Below are 15,959 nucleotides of genomic sequence, written 5' to 3' on the forward strand. Positions count from 1 at the left end.
ATTAAGCTGCTATTTGAGGACTTGAGAGGGGTCGTTCTCAAACTAGACACTAATGTACTTGTCCTCTTGCTCTGTAGTGCACCGGGGTATTCCACTCTTTCTATTCTGGTTAGAGCCAGTTTGAGCTATACTGTGAAGGGAGTAGTACACAGCATTGTACGAGATCTTCCCCAGTCTTGGAAAATTCTCTCATGGAATAGCCTGACGAGTTTCAGAAGAAAATAATTTGTTTCTGGCCATTTTGAGCCTGTAATCGAACCTACAAATGCTGATACTCCAGATACTCAACAAGTATAAAGGCAGGCAGTATTTTGCTTCTTAATGAGGACAACAGTTTTCAGCTGTGCTAACATAATTGCAAAAGGGTTTTCTAATGATCAATTAGCCTTTTAAAATTATAAACTTGTATTAGCTAATACAACGTGCCATTGGAACACAGGAGTGATGGTTGCTGATAATGGGCCTCTATACGCCTACGTAGATATTCCATTAAAAATCAGTAGTTTCCATCTACAATAGTCATTTACAATATGAACAATGTCTACACTGTATTTCTAATCAATTTGATGTTATTTTAATGCACTTATATTGTTGTTTTTCTTTAAAATCAAGGACATTTCTAAGTGACCCCAAACTTTTGAATGGTAGTGTATGTCAGAGCAAAAACCAAGCCATGAGGTTGAAGGAATTGTCCGTAGAGCTCCGAGGCTGGATAGTGTTGAGGCACAGATCTGGGGAAGTGTACCAAAACATTTCTACAGCATTTAAGGTCCCCAAGAAATTTGGAAGCACCAAGACTCTTCCTAGAGCTGGCCGTCCAGCCAAACTGAGCAATCGGGGGACAAGGCCTTGGTCAGGGAGGTAACCGTGAACCCAATGGTCACGGACAGAGCTCCAGAGTTCCTCCATGGTGATGGGAGAACCTTCCAGAAGGACAACCATTTCTGCAGCACTCAACCAATCAGGCCTTTAAGGTAGAGTGACCAGATGGAAGCCACTCCTCAGTAAAAAGCACGACAGCCTGCTTGTAGTTTGCCAAAAGGCAGATAAAAGACACTCATACAATGAGAAAGAAGATTCTCTGGTCTGATGAAACCAAGATTGAATTCTTTGGCCTGAATGCCAAGCATCACTTCTGGAGGAAATCTGGCACCATCTCTATGGTGAAGCATGGTCGTGGCAGCATCATGCTGTGGGGATGTTTCTCAGTGGAACGGACTGGTAGACTAGTCAGGATCGAGGAAAGATGAACATAGCAAAGTACAGAGAGATTCTTGACAAAAAACCTGCTCCAGAGCACACAGGACCTCAGACTGGGGCGAAGGTTCATCTTCCAACAGGACAACGACCCTAAGCACACAGCCAAGACAACGCAGGAGCGGCTTCAGGACAAGTCTCAATGTCCTTCAGTGGCCCAGCCAGAGCCCAATCGAGAGACCTGAAAACAGCTGTGCAGTGACACTGCCCATCCAACCGGACAGAGCTTGAGAAGATCTGCAGAGAAGAATGGGAGAAACCTCCCGAATACAGGGGTGCCAAGCTTGTAACGTCATACCCAAGAAGACTCAAGGCTGTAATCGCTGCCAAATGTGCTTCAACAAAGTACTGAGTAAAGTGTCTGAATACTTTTAAAAAATGTAAATCACATTCACATATATTTTTTAATACATTTGTATAAAAAAAAGTCTAAACCTGTTTTGCTTTGTCAATAAAGGGGTATTGTGTTTATTGTTGTTTTTATTTGATCCATTTTAGAACAAGGCTGTAACTTAACAAAATGTGGAAAAAGGGTCTGAATACTTTCCGAATGCACTGGATATTGGCTCGACTTAGTCTCTGGCCTAACAACATCCGTATCAATATATCCTCCAAATACCTGCTTCCTGGGCATTATCACAAACACAATACACAGTATATTCTCAGAAGGCTTTTTCAAATTGAATTCCCATTAATCAGTCAAGAGCATCCGGACTGGTTGCATCACTGCCTGGTATGGCAACAGCTCGGCTGTTGGACCGCAAGGCAGACCGCAAATGGGCGGCAGGGTAGCCTAGTGGTTAGAGTGTTGGACTAGTTACTGGAAGGTTGCGAGTTCAAACCCCAGAGCTGACAAGGTACAAATCTGTCGTTCTGCCCTTGAACAGGCAGTTAACCCACTGTTCCTAGGCCGTCATTGAAAATAAGATTTTGTTCTTAACTGACTTGCCTGGTTAAATAAAAACGCAAGGCAGTATATAGGGTAGTGCATACGGCCCAGTACATCACTGGAGCCAAGATTCCTGCCATCCAGGACCTCTATACCAGGCAGTGTCAGAGGAAGGCCCTAACAATTGTCAAAGACTCCAGTCACCCTAGTCATAGACTGTTCTCTGCTACTGCAGAGCAAGCGGTACCGGAGCGCCAATCTAGGTCCAAGAGGCTTCTAAACAGCTTCTACCCCCAAGCCATAACACTCTTGAACATCTAATCAATTGGCTATCCAGACTGTTTGCATTGCCCCCCCTTTTACGCTGCTGCTACTCTCTGTTATTATCTATGCATAGTCATTTGAATAATAATAATAATAATATATGCCATTTAGCAGACGCTTTTATCCAAAGCGACTTACAGTCATGTGTGCTCTACCTACATGTACATATTACCTCCATTACCCTGACTAACCGGTGACCCCGCACATTGACTCTGTACCGGTACCCCCTGTATATTGCCTCGCTATTGTTATTTTACTGCTGCTCTCTAATTACTTTAATTTCTTATTCTTTTTGTGTGTTTGTTTTTTAAAGACTGCATTGTTGGTTAAGTGCTTGTAAGCATTTCACTGTTGTATTCGGCGCACGTGACAAATACAATTGGATTTGAATCCACTTTTCCTCAACACGGAGAAAAGCAACAAATAAAACACTGACCAAACAGTTCTTTGGACATCAATCAACTCCCTCAGCGGTGAATCTTCTGACATGTGATGAGATACTCAGGGTAAGCCTGTGTGTCGTTGAAGATCACAAACAGAGAGGGGTTGTCCGTCTTATCTGCCACGCTGTCGTATCGGAGGGGCATGTCAGAGCTCTCCTTCAGAGGAGCCGTCTTCATGGAGTGACTGCCCTGAGTGAAGTCCCCGGTCAGCACCTTGGTCACAAACACAAACTTGTGTCCGTCTGCGTTGGGGGGAGAATATTGATCCTGGATGGACAGGGCAGAGTTCACAGCAAAGTAGACCCCCTGACCGTACACAGTGGCTGCAGAGAAAAACAACAACGAGAGGCCAAATTATTACAGAAAGAGATACAATAGGCCAAATTAGTAAAGTAGAACACTTGACAGTACACAGTGGCTGCAGAGAACAGCATATACAAAAGAGGCCACATTACTACAACAGTCTACATCTTCTACAATGAAAATAATGATGAAATGAAAACGCTGATGAACTAGAGCCTTTTTTTTTATATTAGAAGGCCTCACCATTCTTTCCACAGAAGCTTCTATTGAAGCCATGAACACAGATCTCTTTCACGCTGGTCTCGCTTGTGCCGTGGTACAGCGTACGCTCCACTTCTGGGTCAGTGGTACTCTGATTTATACTAGCCTTCTTCAGTCTGTACTGGTTGTACAGGAGCCTATTCATCAGCTTCTCAACCTGGGAAATAAGATTAACAGAGCAATGGACTCCGACATCACTGATACAATACGAAGTTACTGGTTAGCTGCTGTCGACGTCGATAGATACCACATACCTTAATGATTCGGATTTGGTTGTGGAACTCCTGTATGGAGTCGTAGAAGTCTTTCACAACATTCCGGAACTCATCAGAATCCGTGTTCATTCTGGACGTTTCAGGCAGGTTGGACAGTAGACTGTAGTCCTCATCTGAAAAACAGAAACATATCGCAACAACATAAGTGCAATATAGCTTGAAGGAAAACGGTGCAACATTAAATAGCTTTGTTCATATTAAAATAACAGGGATATTGCATCAGTAATGAAATAGCATCTCACAAATGTAATTCTTATCCCCCCCCATAACAATAAGCTCACATACAGTATTTGCTAAGTTCTTTACCTTGCATCTCCGAGTACACGTCATCGGAGCTCAGCATCTTCCTGGAGATGGTGACGGACTTCCCAGAGGCCACGTTGTACTCCTGCATCTTCGCAAAGTTGATGATGTGCGGCAGGTTGTTGAGCAGGATGTCGATCTTTTCCTGCCTCATCTTCCAGGCGTTCTCCATGAACACTGTCGCCTCCGGAGCGTACGGGGTCTCCGTCCCTGACGACGCAGGGTCGTGCCACACCCACTGCACTGTCCGCAGGATGTCAGCGTCTGACGTCGTTGTGGAGATCCTCCTTAGCAGCAGCTTCATGTCCGGCATCGCACCGGTAACAAAGTCCTTGAACCCGGAGATGATTGCCGTAGTTCCCTGGATGGTGACCTCCACGGCGTGCTTCCTCTTGATGAGGTCCAGACACCACCTGATTGGTTGATTTAATTGACAATGAAACAATTCAAAAAGTGGTGGGCACCAATATTGAAAATTCCATATGATATTGTTTAATATCGATATGAGCGAGGCATATCGTAAGAGGTGTATTCTTCCTGTTAACCTACACTATTCTGTAAAAAGCATACATGACTGCTTCTGCATGCACAAAACCCTCTCACAGAGTTACCAAACCAATATGATATTGAACTCAAAAGAAAATTGGGAAAAAAATGCAACTGAATTCAATATAGATTTTCCACAAATAAAATACATAGAACTTTACACACACACACGTACCTGTGATACGGAGACAGGCTCCTCAGGCTGCGGTGCACTAGCTTCTCCTTATGCTGTTTATTACTGACCCTCTTGTTCAGGGCAATGTCCACTCTGACCAGGTCACAACTGTAGCCTGCGTACACAAAGATTGTTGCCGAGTTGGCTGACTGAATGGCCTCCTGCAGAGATACCTGGACAGCCTGATCGAGGTGGGAGCCAGCAGTAGGGAGGGAAGCGGTAGGCATGGCACCGCCATCATCCCGAGTCATCTTCGTCATCTTCCTGGACAGCTCTAGAACCTTCTGCAGCTCCTCCTCCTCGTCAGCCAGGGACCTCTTGGTGGTCTCCATAGAGTACTGGATGGCCAGGGACATCTGCGCCTCCTCCTCCAGGGTAGTGGAGAGTTGCATGGCCCGGGACATCTCTCCATCCTGAGTCACCACAGGAGCAGTAGCACCCACATCGTCACTATCCCCTCCCTCCACCAGGGGCAGTGGAGCCTCTTCCTCCACCTCAACGTTAGCGCTGTCCCTGTCTGGGCCCTGGTCAGAGCTCGGGGCCATGGGTTTCTCGGCCGGAAACAGATCCTCCTCCATGTCAGTGGTTCCGGTCAAACCGGAGAGGCCAGAGTCCACCGTCTCATCTATGGCTGAGAACAGCCTCTTTGCCTCCTCTATACGACCTGGGATCAGTACGTAGGTTTTCAGTGAGGAATTGCAAAACAACAATCCCAATAGAATAACTACCTTCTCTGAACATTATTCTGGCCACTATGCTTCCATATGCTCTTTAGAGTCCAGGATGGGTTACTGTGCATCACTGTGACAAATGTTGTAAAAAGGGATTTACAAATACATTTGATTGATATGAGAAGAGTAAAATGAAAGTATGCACCTCTGTCTAAAGCTGAGAGGTTGTTGGAAGTCTGGATAGTACAAGTCAGAACTGATGTTGAGGCCTGTAAGGAACTTCTCTGGAAGCTCTGATGGGACGTCATATTCCACGCAGCCTCAAAGATGTCCTGTAGAGATGACAAAACTAGAATACACAACATACATACCACAATACAGTGCAGTCGGAAAGTATTCAGACCACTTGACTTTTCCCACATTGTAACATAAGACATTTTTCCCCCCTCTCATCAAATCGACACAATACCTCATAATGACAAAGCAAAAACAGGTTTAAAAAAACGGAAATACTTTGAAGGAACTTTGGCAGCATTTTACAGCCTTCTTGAGCATGACGCTGCAAGCTTGGTACACCTGTGTGTTGGGGAGACTTGTCCCGAAGCAACTCCTGCATTGTCTTGGCTGTGTGCTTAGGGTCGTTGCCCTGTTGGATGGCGCTGTGTTAAGAAGCAGTGCGGCTTGGTTGGGTTGTGTATCGGAGGACGCATGACTTTCAACCTTCGTCTCTCCCGAGCCCGTACGGGAGTTGTAGCGATGAGACAAGATAGTAGCTACTAAACAATTGGATACCACGAAATTGGGGTGAAAAAGGGGTAAAAAAAATAAACCAATAAAATAAAATAAAACAACAACTGCGGAACCATATATAGACAGGTGTGTGCCTTTCCAAATCGTGTCCAACCAATTGAATTTACCACAGGTGGACCCCAATCAAGTTGTAGAAACATCAAGGACGATCAATGGAAACAGGATGCACCGGAGCTCAATTTCAAGTCTCAAAGCAAAGGGTTTGAATACTTATGTAAATAAGTTTATTTTGGGGGGGGGGGGGGGGGGATTATATAAAAACATGTTTCCGCTTTGTCATTATGTGTAGATTGATGAGGAAAAAAATATATTTGATCAATTTCAGAATAAGGTTGTAACGTAACAAACGTCAAGGGGTCTGAATACTTTCCGAATGCACTAATACATATATCTCTGAAATACACCATAGGCTTAAAGAGATTATCCAGTACTTATACCTTTTAGCCGGTAGTTCTCAAAGTAGCACTCATGACCCAAAATTGATCCTCAAAAATGGTTTAGTATGTCATATATCCACCACGTTATTGCTCTCTGTGCATCTTGCCATTTGTCACTCAAAATGGCAAGGGACTGAAGCTCATTGGCTAGGAGGGCTGGCCCGCGTGGGGGAAAATGACTCAGCATTTCTGTTTCTGGAAAAACAGGCCATTTTCAAAGTAGAGATTTTGTGGCTAACTGAGGTAAGACACTAATTCTGTTCATACAATGAACAAAAATATAAAAGCAACATGTAAAGTGTTGGTCCCATGTTTCATGAGGTGAAATAAAAGATCCCAGAAATGTTCCGTACGCACAAACAGCTTATTTCTCAAATAGGTTCACTTCCCTCTTAGTAACCTGACTGCAGCTCGGCGTCATAACCGACTTCAGTGTGCAAATGCTCACCTTCGATGGCCACTGGCGCGCTGGAGGAGTGTGCTCTTCGTTGATTAATACCCAGTTCAACTGTACCGGGCAGATGGCAGACAGCATGCATGGTGTCGTGTGGGCGAATGGTTTGCTGATGTCAATGTTGTGAACAGAGTGCCCTATGGTGGTGGGGTTATGGTATGGGCAGGCACAAGCTACAGACAACGAACACAATTGCATTTTAGCGATGGCAATTTCAATGCACAGAGATACCGTGTCGAGATCCTGAGATCCATTGTCGTGCCATTCATCCGTCACCACATGTTTCAGCATGATAATGCACGGCACCCATGTTGTAAGGATTTGTACACCCATCCTGGAAGCTGAAAATGTCCCAGTTCTTCCATTGCCTGCATACTCACCAGACACGTACCCCATTGAGCATGTTTGGGATGCTCTGGAGCGACGTGTACGACAGTGTGTTCCAGTTCCCGCCAATATCCAGCAACATCGTACATCCAATGAAGAGAAGTGGGACAACATTCCACAGGCCACGATCAACAGCCTGATCAACTCTATGCGAAGGAGGTGTGTCGCACTGCATGACCAACAGATGCATATCTGTATTCCCAGTCATGTGAAGTCCATACACAAGGGCCTGATGAAGTTATTTTAATTACGGAGTTACAGTTCATATAAAATCAGTCAAAAATCATAGAAATTGTTGCATGTTGTGTTCATATTTTTTGTCCAGTGTAGATTATGCATGTATCAACTACACATCTAGCTCAAAGCGGGAGGTTTAAAGAAATACTTAGTAGTTACAAAAGTTCCAGAGCATGTCTTTAACCATACTTATCCCAATAAAAAAATACAGCAAACCTTTAAAGAATCTATCAAATGTAGAGGAACAAATCCATGGCACAAAAAACAAATCCCCATCTCTGTGCAGATTGTAATTTGGCTACCACATTCGCTAGTTAATTAGTAATGATAGTCTATATTAATGTCATTATCATTGAGCCAACTACCTCGTTGTCCAGGGGTTCCCAGTGCACCTTCTCCATGTTTATGTAGACCTGGAACTTAGTCTGCATCTCCCTGAGGATGCTGGTCCCCTCCCCCTCCTGGATGAGGAACCGCGCCACGCCCGTCTGTTTCACCGTGATGGTTCTGGTCTCGGTGGACAACACCACGCCCCTCAGAACCTCATCGGCTATTTGACATGCCGCAGCATTGCCTTGGATCTACCAATCACAGTCACATGGATGATTAAAAGGAGGTGGAAGGTTTATAAGGCCATTTACCAAGACATCCGATACCCTTTTCACGATAGCATGCACATTTGAACCGTACTATACTGGCTGAGATTTTCTTTTCACATTGTCCTCTCCAGCATGTGTAACCAGTATAGATCAGCTTGACTCGGGAGAGTGAAAAGGGTATGAGAGAATTACAGCATATACTGTGTTGAATTTATATAATACAATGCATGCTTTTATGATTTTTCTAAAAAGTAAAACACCTACTCTGAGTCCACAGATGCCGTGTGCGTCTAGAGGGAAGATAGACACCTGGTTCATATCAGCCAGTAGCTGATGATGGTGGGTCTGGATGTACTTCAACATGCCTGGCTCCATAGAGATGATAGCCTCCGTTTCAATGGGTGTACTGAGGAACTCCACTATCTTAGCCTGCTTCTCCTCCTCCAACCCTCTCAGAGTCAGGACATCTATCTGTCCTCTTTCGGACACCTTAGCTGAGCAAAGAGTCAGAGACTGAAGGAAGCCAGTCCACTCCTGGGCATACAGCATACACTCGTACGCTCTGTCCACAGGGATACTGAAGTCAGACAGCAGAGTCTTCAACATGCTACATGCCTGGCTCACCAAGCTGGGAGACAGAGACGTTACCATGACGACACAGTCCGACACGGTGTACATGGACGGCAGCCCGTTTTCTTTCAACGTCTGTAGCAGCCGGTCCTTCACTTCCTGTTTGGCCAGGAAGTGGGCCTTTTCTGGGTCAAAGGTGAGATGAGCCTGGGCCACGTCCCCAAGGAACTCCAACACAGCGTTTTTCAACTGCTCCAGCGTTGGCCGGTCAGGCCCGGCCATGTGGACCCCGTCCTCCCTGATCTGGATGCTACAGCCTTGGTGGGCCAGCTGGAGGCTCTGGGGCAGGGGACTGGCCTGGAGCAGGGTGAGTTTCACCGGGTCTGGGACAGAAATGTTGCTAGACATGGGCTCTGGGGTCGAAATTAGGTCACCCATGCCTCCCTGGGCTGCTGCTGCCTGGGACACAGGGGGGAACAGAGGGGGGCCCAGAGGCTCAGAGGTAGCCTTGTGAGAGGACTGAGAACGGTCACTGGTACTGTCTACAGGGAGAGAATCAGTCTGTGATTGACCACCACTGTCTGTCTGCTGTGTGTTCGTTGTGCTACCATCTGATGTTCCATTCACAGAGGTCAGGGGAGAGGTCAGGGGTGAGGAGGAGCTGTCCTCTGATTGGAGGAAGGAGAAGTAAGGCCTGACCGTCAGATCTGTCTCCTCCAGTTTATGTGATTGTTTAAGGACACGTTCCACTGCTGTTAGATGCAATAACAAGGAAGGGAATAAAATGCATTCAACAGCTGCATAGAATTTGCATGCTTTATAACCCGGCTTTATAGCTTTTATGTTGCATTGACACTACCAGTCAAAAGTTTTAGAACTACTCATTCAAGGGATTTTCTTTATTTTTACTAATTTCTACATTGTAGAATAATAGTGAAGACATCAGAACTATGAAACAACACATATGGAATCATGTAGTAACCCAAAGTGTTAAATCAAAATATATTTTATATTCTTCAAATAGCCACCCTTCGCTTTGATGGCAGCTTTCCACACTTGGCATTCCTCAACCAGCTTCACCTGGAATGCTTTTCCAACAGTCTTGTTGGCTGCTTTTCCTTCACTCTGCGGTCCGACTCATCCCAAACCATCTCAATTTGGTTGAGGTCAGGGGAATGTGGAGGCCAGATCAACTGATGCAGCACTCCATCACTCTCCTTTTGGTAAAATAGCCCTTACACAGCCTGGAGGTGTGTTGGGTCATCTTCCGATTGAGAAACAAATTATAGTCCCACCAAGCGCAAACCAGATGGGATGGAGTATCGCTGAAGAATGCAGTGGGGACTACACATGCGGAGATCATCCGTTCACCTACTCTGCTCTGAGTCTCACAAAGACACGGCGGTTGGAACCAAAAATCTCCAATTTGAACTCCAGACCAAAGGACAAATGTCCACCTGTCTGTCTATTGCTAGTGTTTCTTGGCCCAAGCAAGTCTCTTATTGGTGTCCTTTAGTAGTGGTTTCTTTGCAGCAATTCAACAATGAAGGCCTGATTCACAGTCTCTAAACAGTTGATGTTGAGATGTCTGTTACTTGAACTCTGAAGTATTTATTTGGGCTGCAATTTCTGAGGCTGGTAACTCCAATGAATTTATCCTCTGCAGCAAAGATAACTCTGGGTCATCCTTTCCTGTGGAGGTCCTCATGAGAGCTAGTTTCATCATGGCGCTTGATGGTTTTTGAGACTGCACTTGAAGAAACTTTCAAAGTTCTTAACATTTTCCAGATTGACTGACCTTCATGTCTTGAAGTAATGATGGATTGTCGTTTCTCTTTGTTTATTTGAGCTGTTCTTGCCATAATATGGACTCGGTCTTTTACCAAATAGGGCCATCTTCTGTATACCCCCCTAGCTTGTCACTACACAACTGATTGGCTCAAACACATTAAGGAAAGGAATTCCACAACTTTTAACAAGGCACACCTGTTAATTGAAATGCATTCCAGGTGACTACCTCATGAAGCTGGTTGAGAGAATGCCAAGAGTGTGCAAAGCTGTCATCAAGGCATAGGGTGGCTATTTGAAAAATCTCAGATATATTTTTATTTGTTGTACACGTTTTTGGTCACTAAATGATTCCATATGTGTTATTCCATAGTTGTGATGTCTTCACTATTATTCTTCACTATTATTCTAAAATAAATAGTAAAAGAATAGTAAAAATAAAGAAAAATCCTTGAAAGAGTGGGTGTTCTAAAACGTTTGACCGGTAGTTACAAAATCTAACGTAATTACTTTAAAAATGGATACAACAGCTAAAATGTAACCGCTTCTACACAAACAGATGAAGCCCTTGTGGATGACGTCCTTAACTTACATCCAAACAAACAGTCGGTAGAGATACAGTACATAAAAACATCTCTAAACCTACAGTCAAAGTCCAGGAAGGAGACCCTGGCAACCCCCTCTGACATCATGGTGACCTCCTTAACTTCAAGGCGCCCGCCCCGTTGGCTCTCCAGGTACAGAGTAAGCATGTCTGCTGTGATGCTGGGGTGCACGTTCTCCATTAGGACGGAGTCAGTTTGATCGATCTGTTCCAGAGAGATCTGTGCTCCATCCAGAGGCTTCTTAGAGATCTTTGAGCAAAGCTTCTGGAAGTCTGTGCATGCAAAATAAGGAAGAATTCACAAATTAACTATATTGTATGCAAAAGCATAGCCAATTACAATATATTTGTAATTATATTGTTTCCCAAATCATGAGCTGTCCTCAATTACTTAATCTACGGTTTGATTGTGATGATACTTAAGGGGGGGGCTCAACACCCCTGAATGAGGTGTGCTTGTGGTCGAGCAACTCCTCTCTCCTTGAGCAACAGGGGGCGTGGCTTTGTGTGTTCAGCAGCATTAAGCAGCAGCAGAAGGGAGAGATGACAGAACTATAGAAAACGTACATTATAAGCGCCGGAGTTGTGTATCACATTTAACAAACCACACCTTGAAATTCCATTATGGAAGGTAAAGTAAAAACTCTAGCCGGTCTTTGCATCAATACCGGTATATTGTAAAATATGGTATACCGCTGAGCCCTAGTTGAGTTTATATTTTTGTTCAGTATACTTCCATAAAGATGTTTGAACTGGTATCCGGGGGACCTTCAGACGAGTCTTGTAAGGACTGTGGTCATCCGATAGCAACACAACCGACATGTAGCCCATGTTCAGACACTAGAGACAGAAGTTGGCAGATCAGCAGTACCGACTTCAGACAAGTCCCTCTTGTGTCCGAGAGGGGTCATAATAGTTTCTAGGTCAAACCGTTCGGACGCTAGAGATCATTTTGTGAGAAGACCAATTTTCTGGATGTCTCATGCTATTTTTGGGTCTCGCCTATGGCGGCAGACCGGCAAGGACCGAACCGGCCTCCACATGGCTACATGCAACTTTAGCTTTGATCTCAAAACAAGCACGACTGCTCATACTGTAAACACAGTCCAGTTCAAAGTGAATGGCACAGATCCATATATGGCAATGGTTTACTTGCATATAGGCCTACTGCAGCTCTGATTAGTTATGTCGCACCGGTCTGTGTAGAGTTCAGGCTGAGTCGTGCGTGTCAATACAATCCTACTCAGATGCGTTCTGCCTACAAAATCTCTTGCATAGTTAGTTGTGTGTCGATATGTTGCATTGAAAGTGGATAATTCAATCGCGTTAATTCGATCACAATTGACACAGTAAAGGGAGACGTTTATAGCGTTAACTAATGGGGAAAACTCTAGAAAGTTTAGTGCTACTCTGGCACGGGCTGATATTTCTTCTGCATGGCAGTTCCGGTGAGCTGCGCGCCTGCCGCAGCATAGATGGAACATTGGTCTCATGGTCTAACAAACACCGCTCTGGCTCTGTCACCTTTAACCGCAGATGTGGAAGTGTGACATCGGTGGATGCAGTGGATTGAGGCTCAACCAATGCAAAAAAAAAAAAAAAAAAACATCTCTAGCTTAAACTGGCAGATTTTTATGGAGATACATTTATGCTAATTAGATGTCCGCAGTACTGCGGAAATCGACTCTAAGGGATTCAACTTAATAGGAAAACCCCAAACCTTTATTGAAGGCCTGATTGAAGTGTACTAGGACCAGGTCCCTGCCAGGTGAGGGGTATAGAGTGTAGTCGTGCGTGTCCATCCCCATCATGTTCTCTACATACAGCTCCACCAGCTCCTGACAGCTGAATGGGTTAACCCCCCGCAGCAGCAGCCTCCGTGGATCCTTACACGCAGGCTTCCTCACGGTCAGCCGAGCATTGCTCAGGACATGTGCTCTTTTAGACAGGACCCTTGATGCAACTGTCAATCAAACAAAGACATAATCAGCATGCCATGGATGAATCGTTTTTTGGTGCAATATTATCATGAATTTGTGGACCACAGGATGACTAGTTGTTGCTAAGACATCAGACTTCTGTGGATCCAGATAAAGAAAGGAAATCTGATTAAGATGCGTAGGTTCATAATGTGAAACTTATTGGCCTTAAAACATATCAGATCCCAATAATTACACCGACTGAATGCATTCTTACCCTCCGCCTCTTCAAACAGCAGTAAGGCGCGGCTCCCTTCCAGCTTCACAGACACCAGATTACCTCCCCCAGAACGACGCTTGTTCTCAAAGTACAAATACAACAGCTCATCCTCCACCTCCTCTGGTACTCCCAGCACCTCCACTGTCCGGTTCTCTTTGCTTTCAGCAGACATCCTGACATACAGGCACAGGAATAATCAGTGGGATTGATTGACTTGCAAAGTACAAGGTGTAAGTGTACACACACACACACACACACCTACAAATGTATGTGGACACACATTCAAATTAATGGATTCAGCTATTTCAGCCACACCAGTTGCTGACAGGTGTATAACATCGAGCACACAGTCATGCAATCTCCATAGACAACCATTGGCAGTAGAATGACCTTACTGAAGAGCTCAGTGACTTTCAACGTGGCACCATCATAGGATGCCACCATTCCAACATGTGAGTTCGTCAAATTTCTGCCCTGCTAGAGCTGGGCCGGTCAACTGGTAAGTGTTGTTATTGTGAGGTGGAAACATCTAGGAGCAACAACGGCTCAGCCGCGAAGTGGTAGGCCACACAAGCGCACAGAACAGGATCCTCGAGTGCTGAAAAACACATCACCGAGTTCCAAACTGCCTCTGGAAGCAACCTCAACACAATAACTGTTCGTCAGGGAGCTTCATGAAATGGGTTTCCATGGCCGAGCAGCAGCACACAAGCCTAAAATCCTCATGCACAATGCCAAGCATCAGCTGGAGTGGTGTAATACAAATATCAAAATAAGCTTCAAATGTAGTCCTCATCTACAATACGCTTCATAAGATACTGTACTTTATCAAAATGCTGGGATCTTTTATTGTACAATACTGGCTGTTTTACAAATCTTTCATTTAGAATATTTAAACTTTTTGCACTGTTTTGCACTGAGATGCAGTGCCTTAGACCACTGCGCCACTCGGAAGGCCCCGAAGGCTACTTTAAACGTGTACATGATACCGCACAAAATTCTCTCACTCCATATATTAATGCCCATTTTGGAATGAGATGTTCAACGAGCAGGTGTCCACATACTTTTGGTTATGTAGTGTACGTACTGTATCATAGCCAGCACAGACAGGGCTAGTATGAACACACCTACAGCCAGGTGTGTATTGATTGTGTAATGTGCATTGATCACAAAATGTATCCTACTTGGCTACAAAAGTCAGGAGTTAAGTTGACTTAAATAAAAATCAAACAAATACATCGCTGAATATAATAGAATGTGTTGGATTTTATGAACATTAGTAACGTCACTCATTTTCGATGAAATATAAACTGAAACTATCCACGCCGCACAACATCGCAAGTAGCACAAAGAGCAAATGGCACAATTACATAAAGGAATAATAGCTCTCGCTGGGTATAAATATGAATTTGCCCTTAACTTTGAAACACCTTTATTCGCAGTTTAAAGGAAAAAAAACTTACCTGGAAGACAAACATTCTCAGATCACGACGCACAGAAATGGCTTCATTGGCGATTTCTTCTTCTTTGGGATTGGGTTGGCGGGTCGCATACAACTTAAGGTGCATACACTGCCACCTACTGTACTGGATTGCGAAGCCAGACACAGCCTACATACATTAAATTCTCTTCATTTTTCCCGTTCCTCGAAGAAGGTGAGAGACTTGACACCACTTCCCTCCCCCCAATACACCACCCAAACCCCATCCAGCCTCTCCAACCCTTTCACACAATATCTACATCATACAGTTCACAAAATATCAACACATGCTACACCATTTCCTCCTCTAAACACTCCACAGACCTGTTTCATATCTCCCTACCATCCACAACATGGCATTCCAACCTGTGTTCCCAACCCGTAGTCTAGTCCACCCAACTTCCTCTTCTACATCCCATACACCCCACCTCTTCCTTTAATGACCAGAGCACACAATAAAATTGCCTCCCCTTACTACTAATATCCCACTCCATTTGCCAAAGATTAAGCCCTTTTGCCCTGATCAAGGACTTCACTTCCCTGCGGCCCAGCGGGACCTGAATATCTAATAACTTCTTCTTCTTTGATATCATGGTGGTCCGAAAACAATGGTTTAAGTGCATGCCGCCACCTACTGCTCTGGAATGTACGATCAATCACGATCTGCCCAATTTTGTACTAGCATAAAGAAAAGTATTAAGTTATCTAAACCAAATAAATCCTTAACTTCTACCAAAGCCCCCCCACCCCACAAAACACCTCCCCTACCCCATTAAACATATATATCATGCTGAAACACTGCACCCTTAGGATTGTTCAGCATGTCAATAACCATTTATCAGTAACATGTACCTGTTACCCCCATCTGTTTTACCGCCTCCACAATAACCTTCAACCTGGCATTTCTGCTTTCCTCAACCCGAGTCGTATTGATAACCTTACCAATA

At 44.5% G+C, this 15,959-nt stretch overlaps 1 protein-coding gene across 1 annotated transcript; it reads right to left on the reverse strand.

The window, feature by feature from the left end:
* Positions 1-2,607: 2,607 nt before the first annotated feature.
* On the reverse strand, positions 2,608-15,478 carry LOC124012786 (protein mono-ADP-ribosyltransferase PARP10-like). The gene is made up of 12 exons (XM_046326747.1): positions 14,996-15,478; positions 13,530-13,705; positions 13,054-13,296; positions 11,376-11,606; positions 8,636-9,693; positions 8,138-8,353; positions 5,653-5,779; positions 4,777-5,440; positions 4,059-4,468; positions 3,732-3,865; positions 3,460-3,634; positions 2,608-3,236 (listed from the first exon to the last, which is right to left on the reverse strand). The coding sequence occupies exons 2-12, from the start codon at positions 13,702-13,704 to the stop codon at positions 2,938-2,940; spliced, it is 3,732 nt and encodes a 1,243-aa protein (XP_046182703.1). The 5' UTR covers position 13,705; positions 14,996-15,478; the 3' UTR covers positions 2,608-2,937.
* Between the last annotated feature and the right edge of the window lie 481 nt (positions 15,479-15,959).

This window comes from Oncorhynchus gorbuscha, linkage group LG24 (genome assembly GCF_021184085.1).
Source record: "Oncorhynchus gorbuscha isolate QuinsamMale2020 ecotype Even-year linkage group LG24, OgorEven_v1.0, whole genome shotgun sequence".
In the NCBI taxonomy this organism is placed as follows: Eukaryota; Metazoa; Chordata; class Actinopteri; order Salmoniformes; family Salmonidae; genus Oncorhynchus; species Oncorhynchus gorbuscha.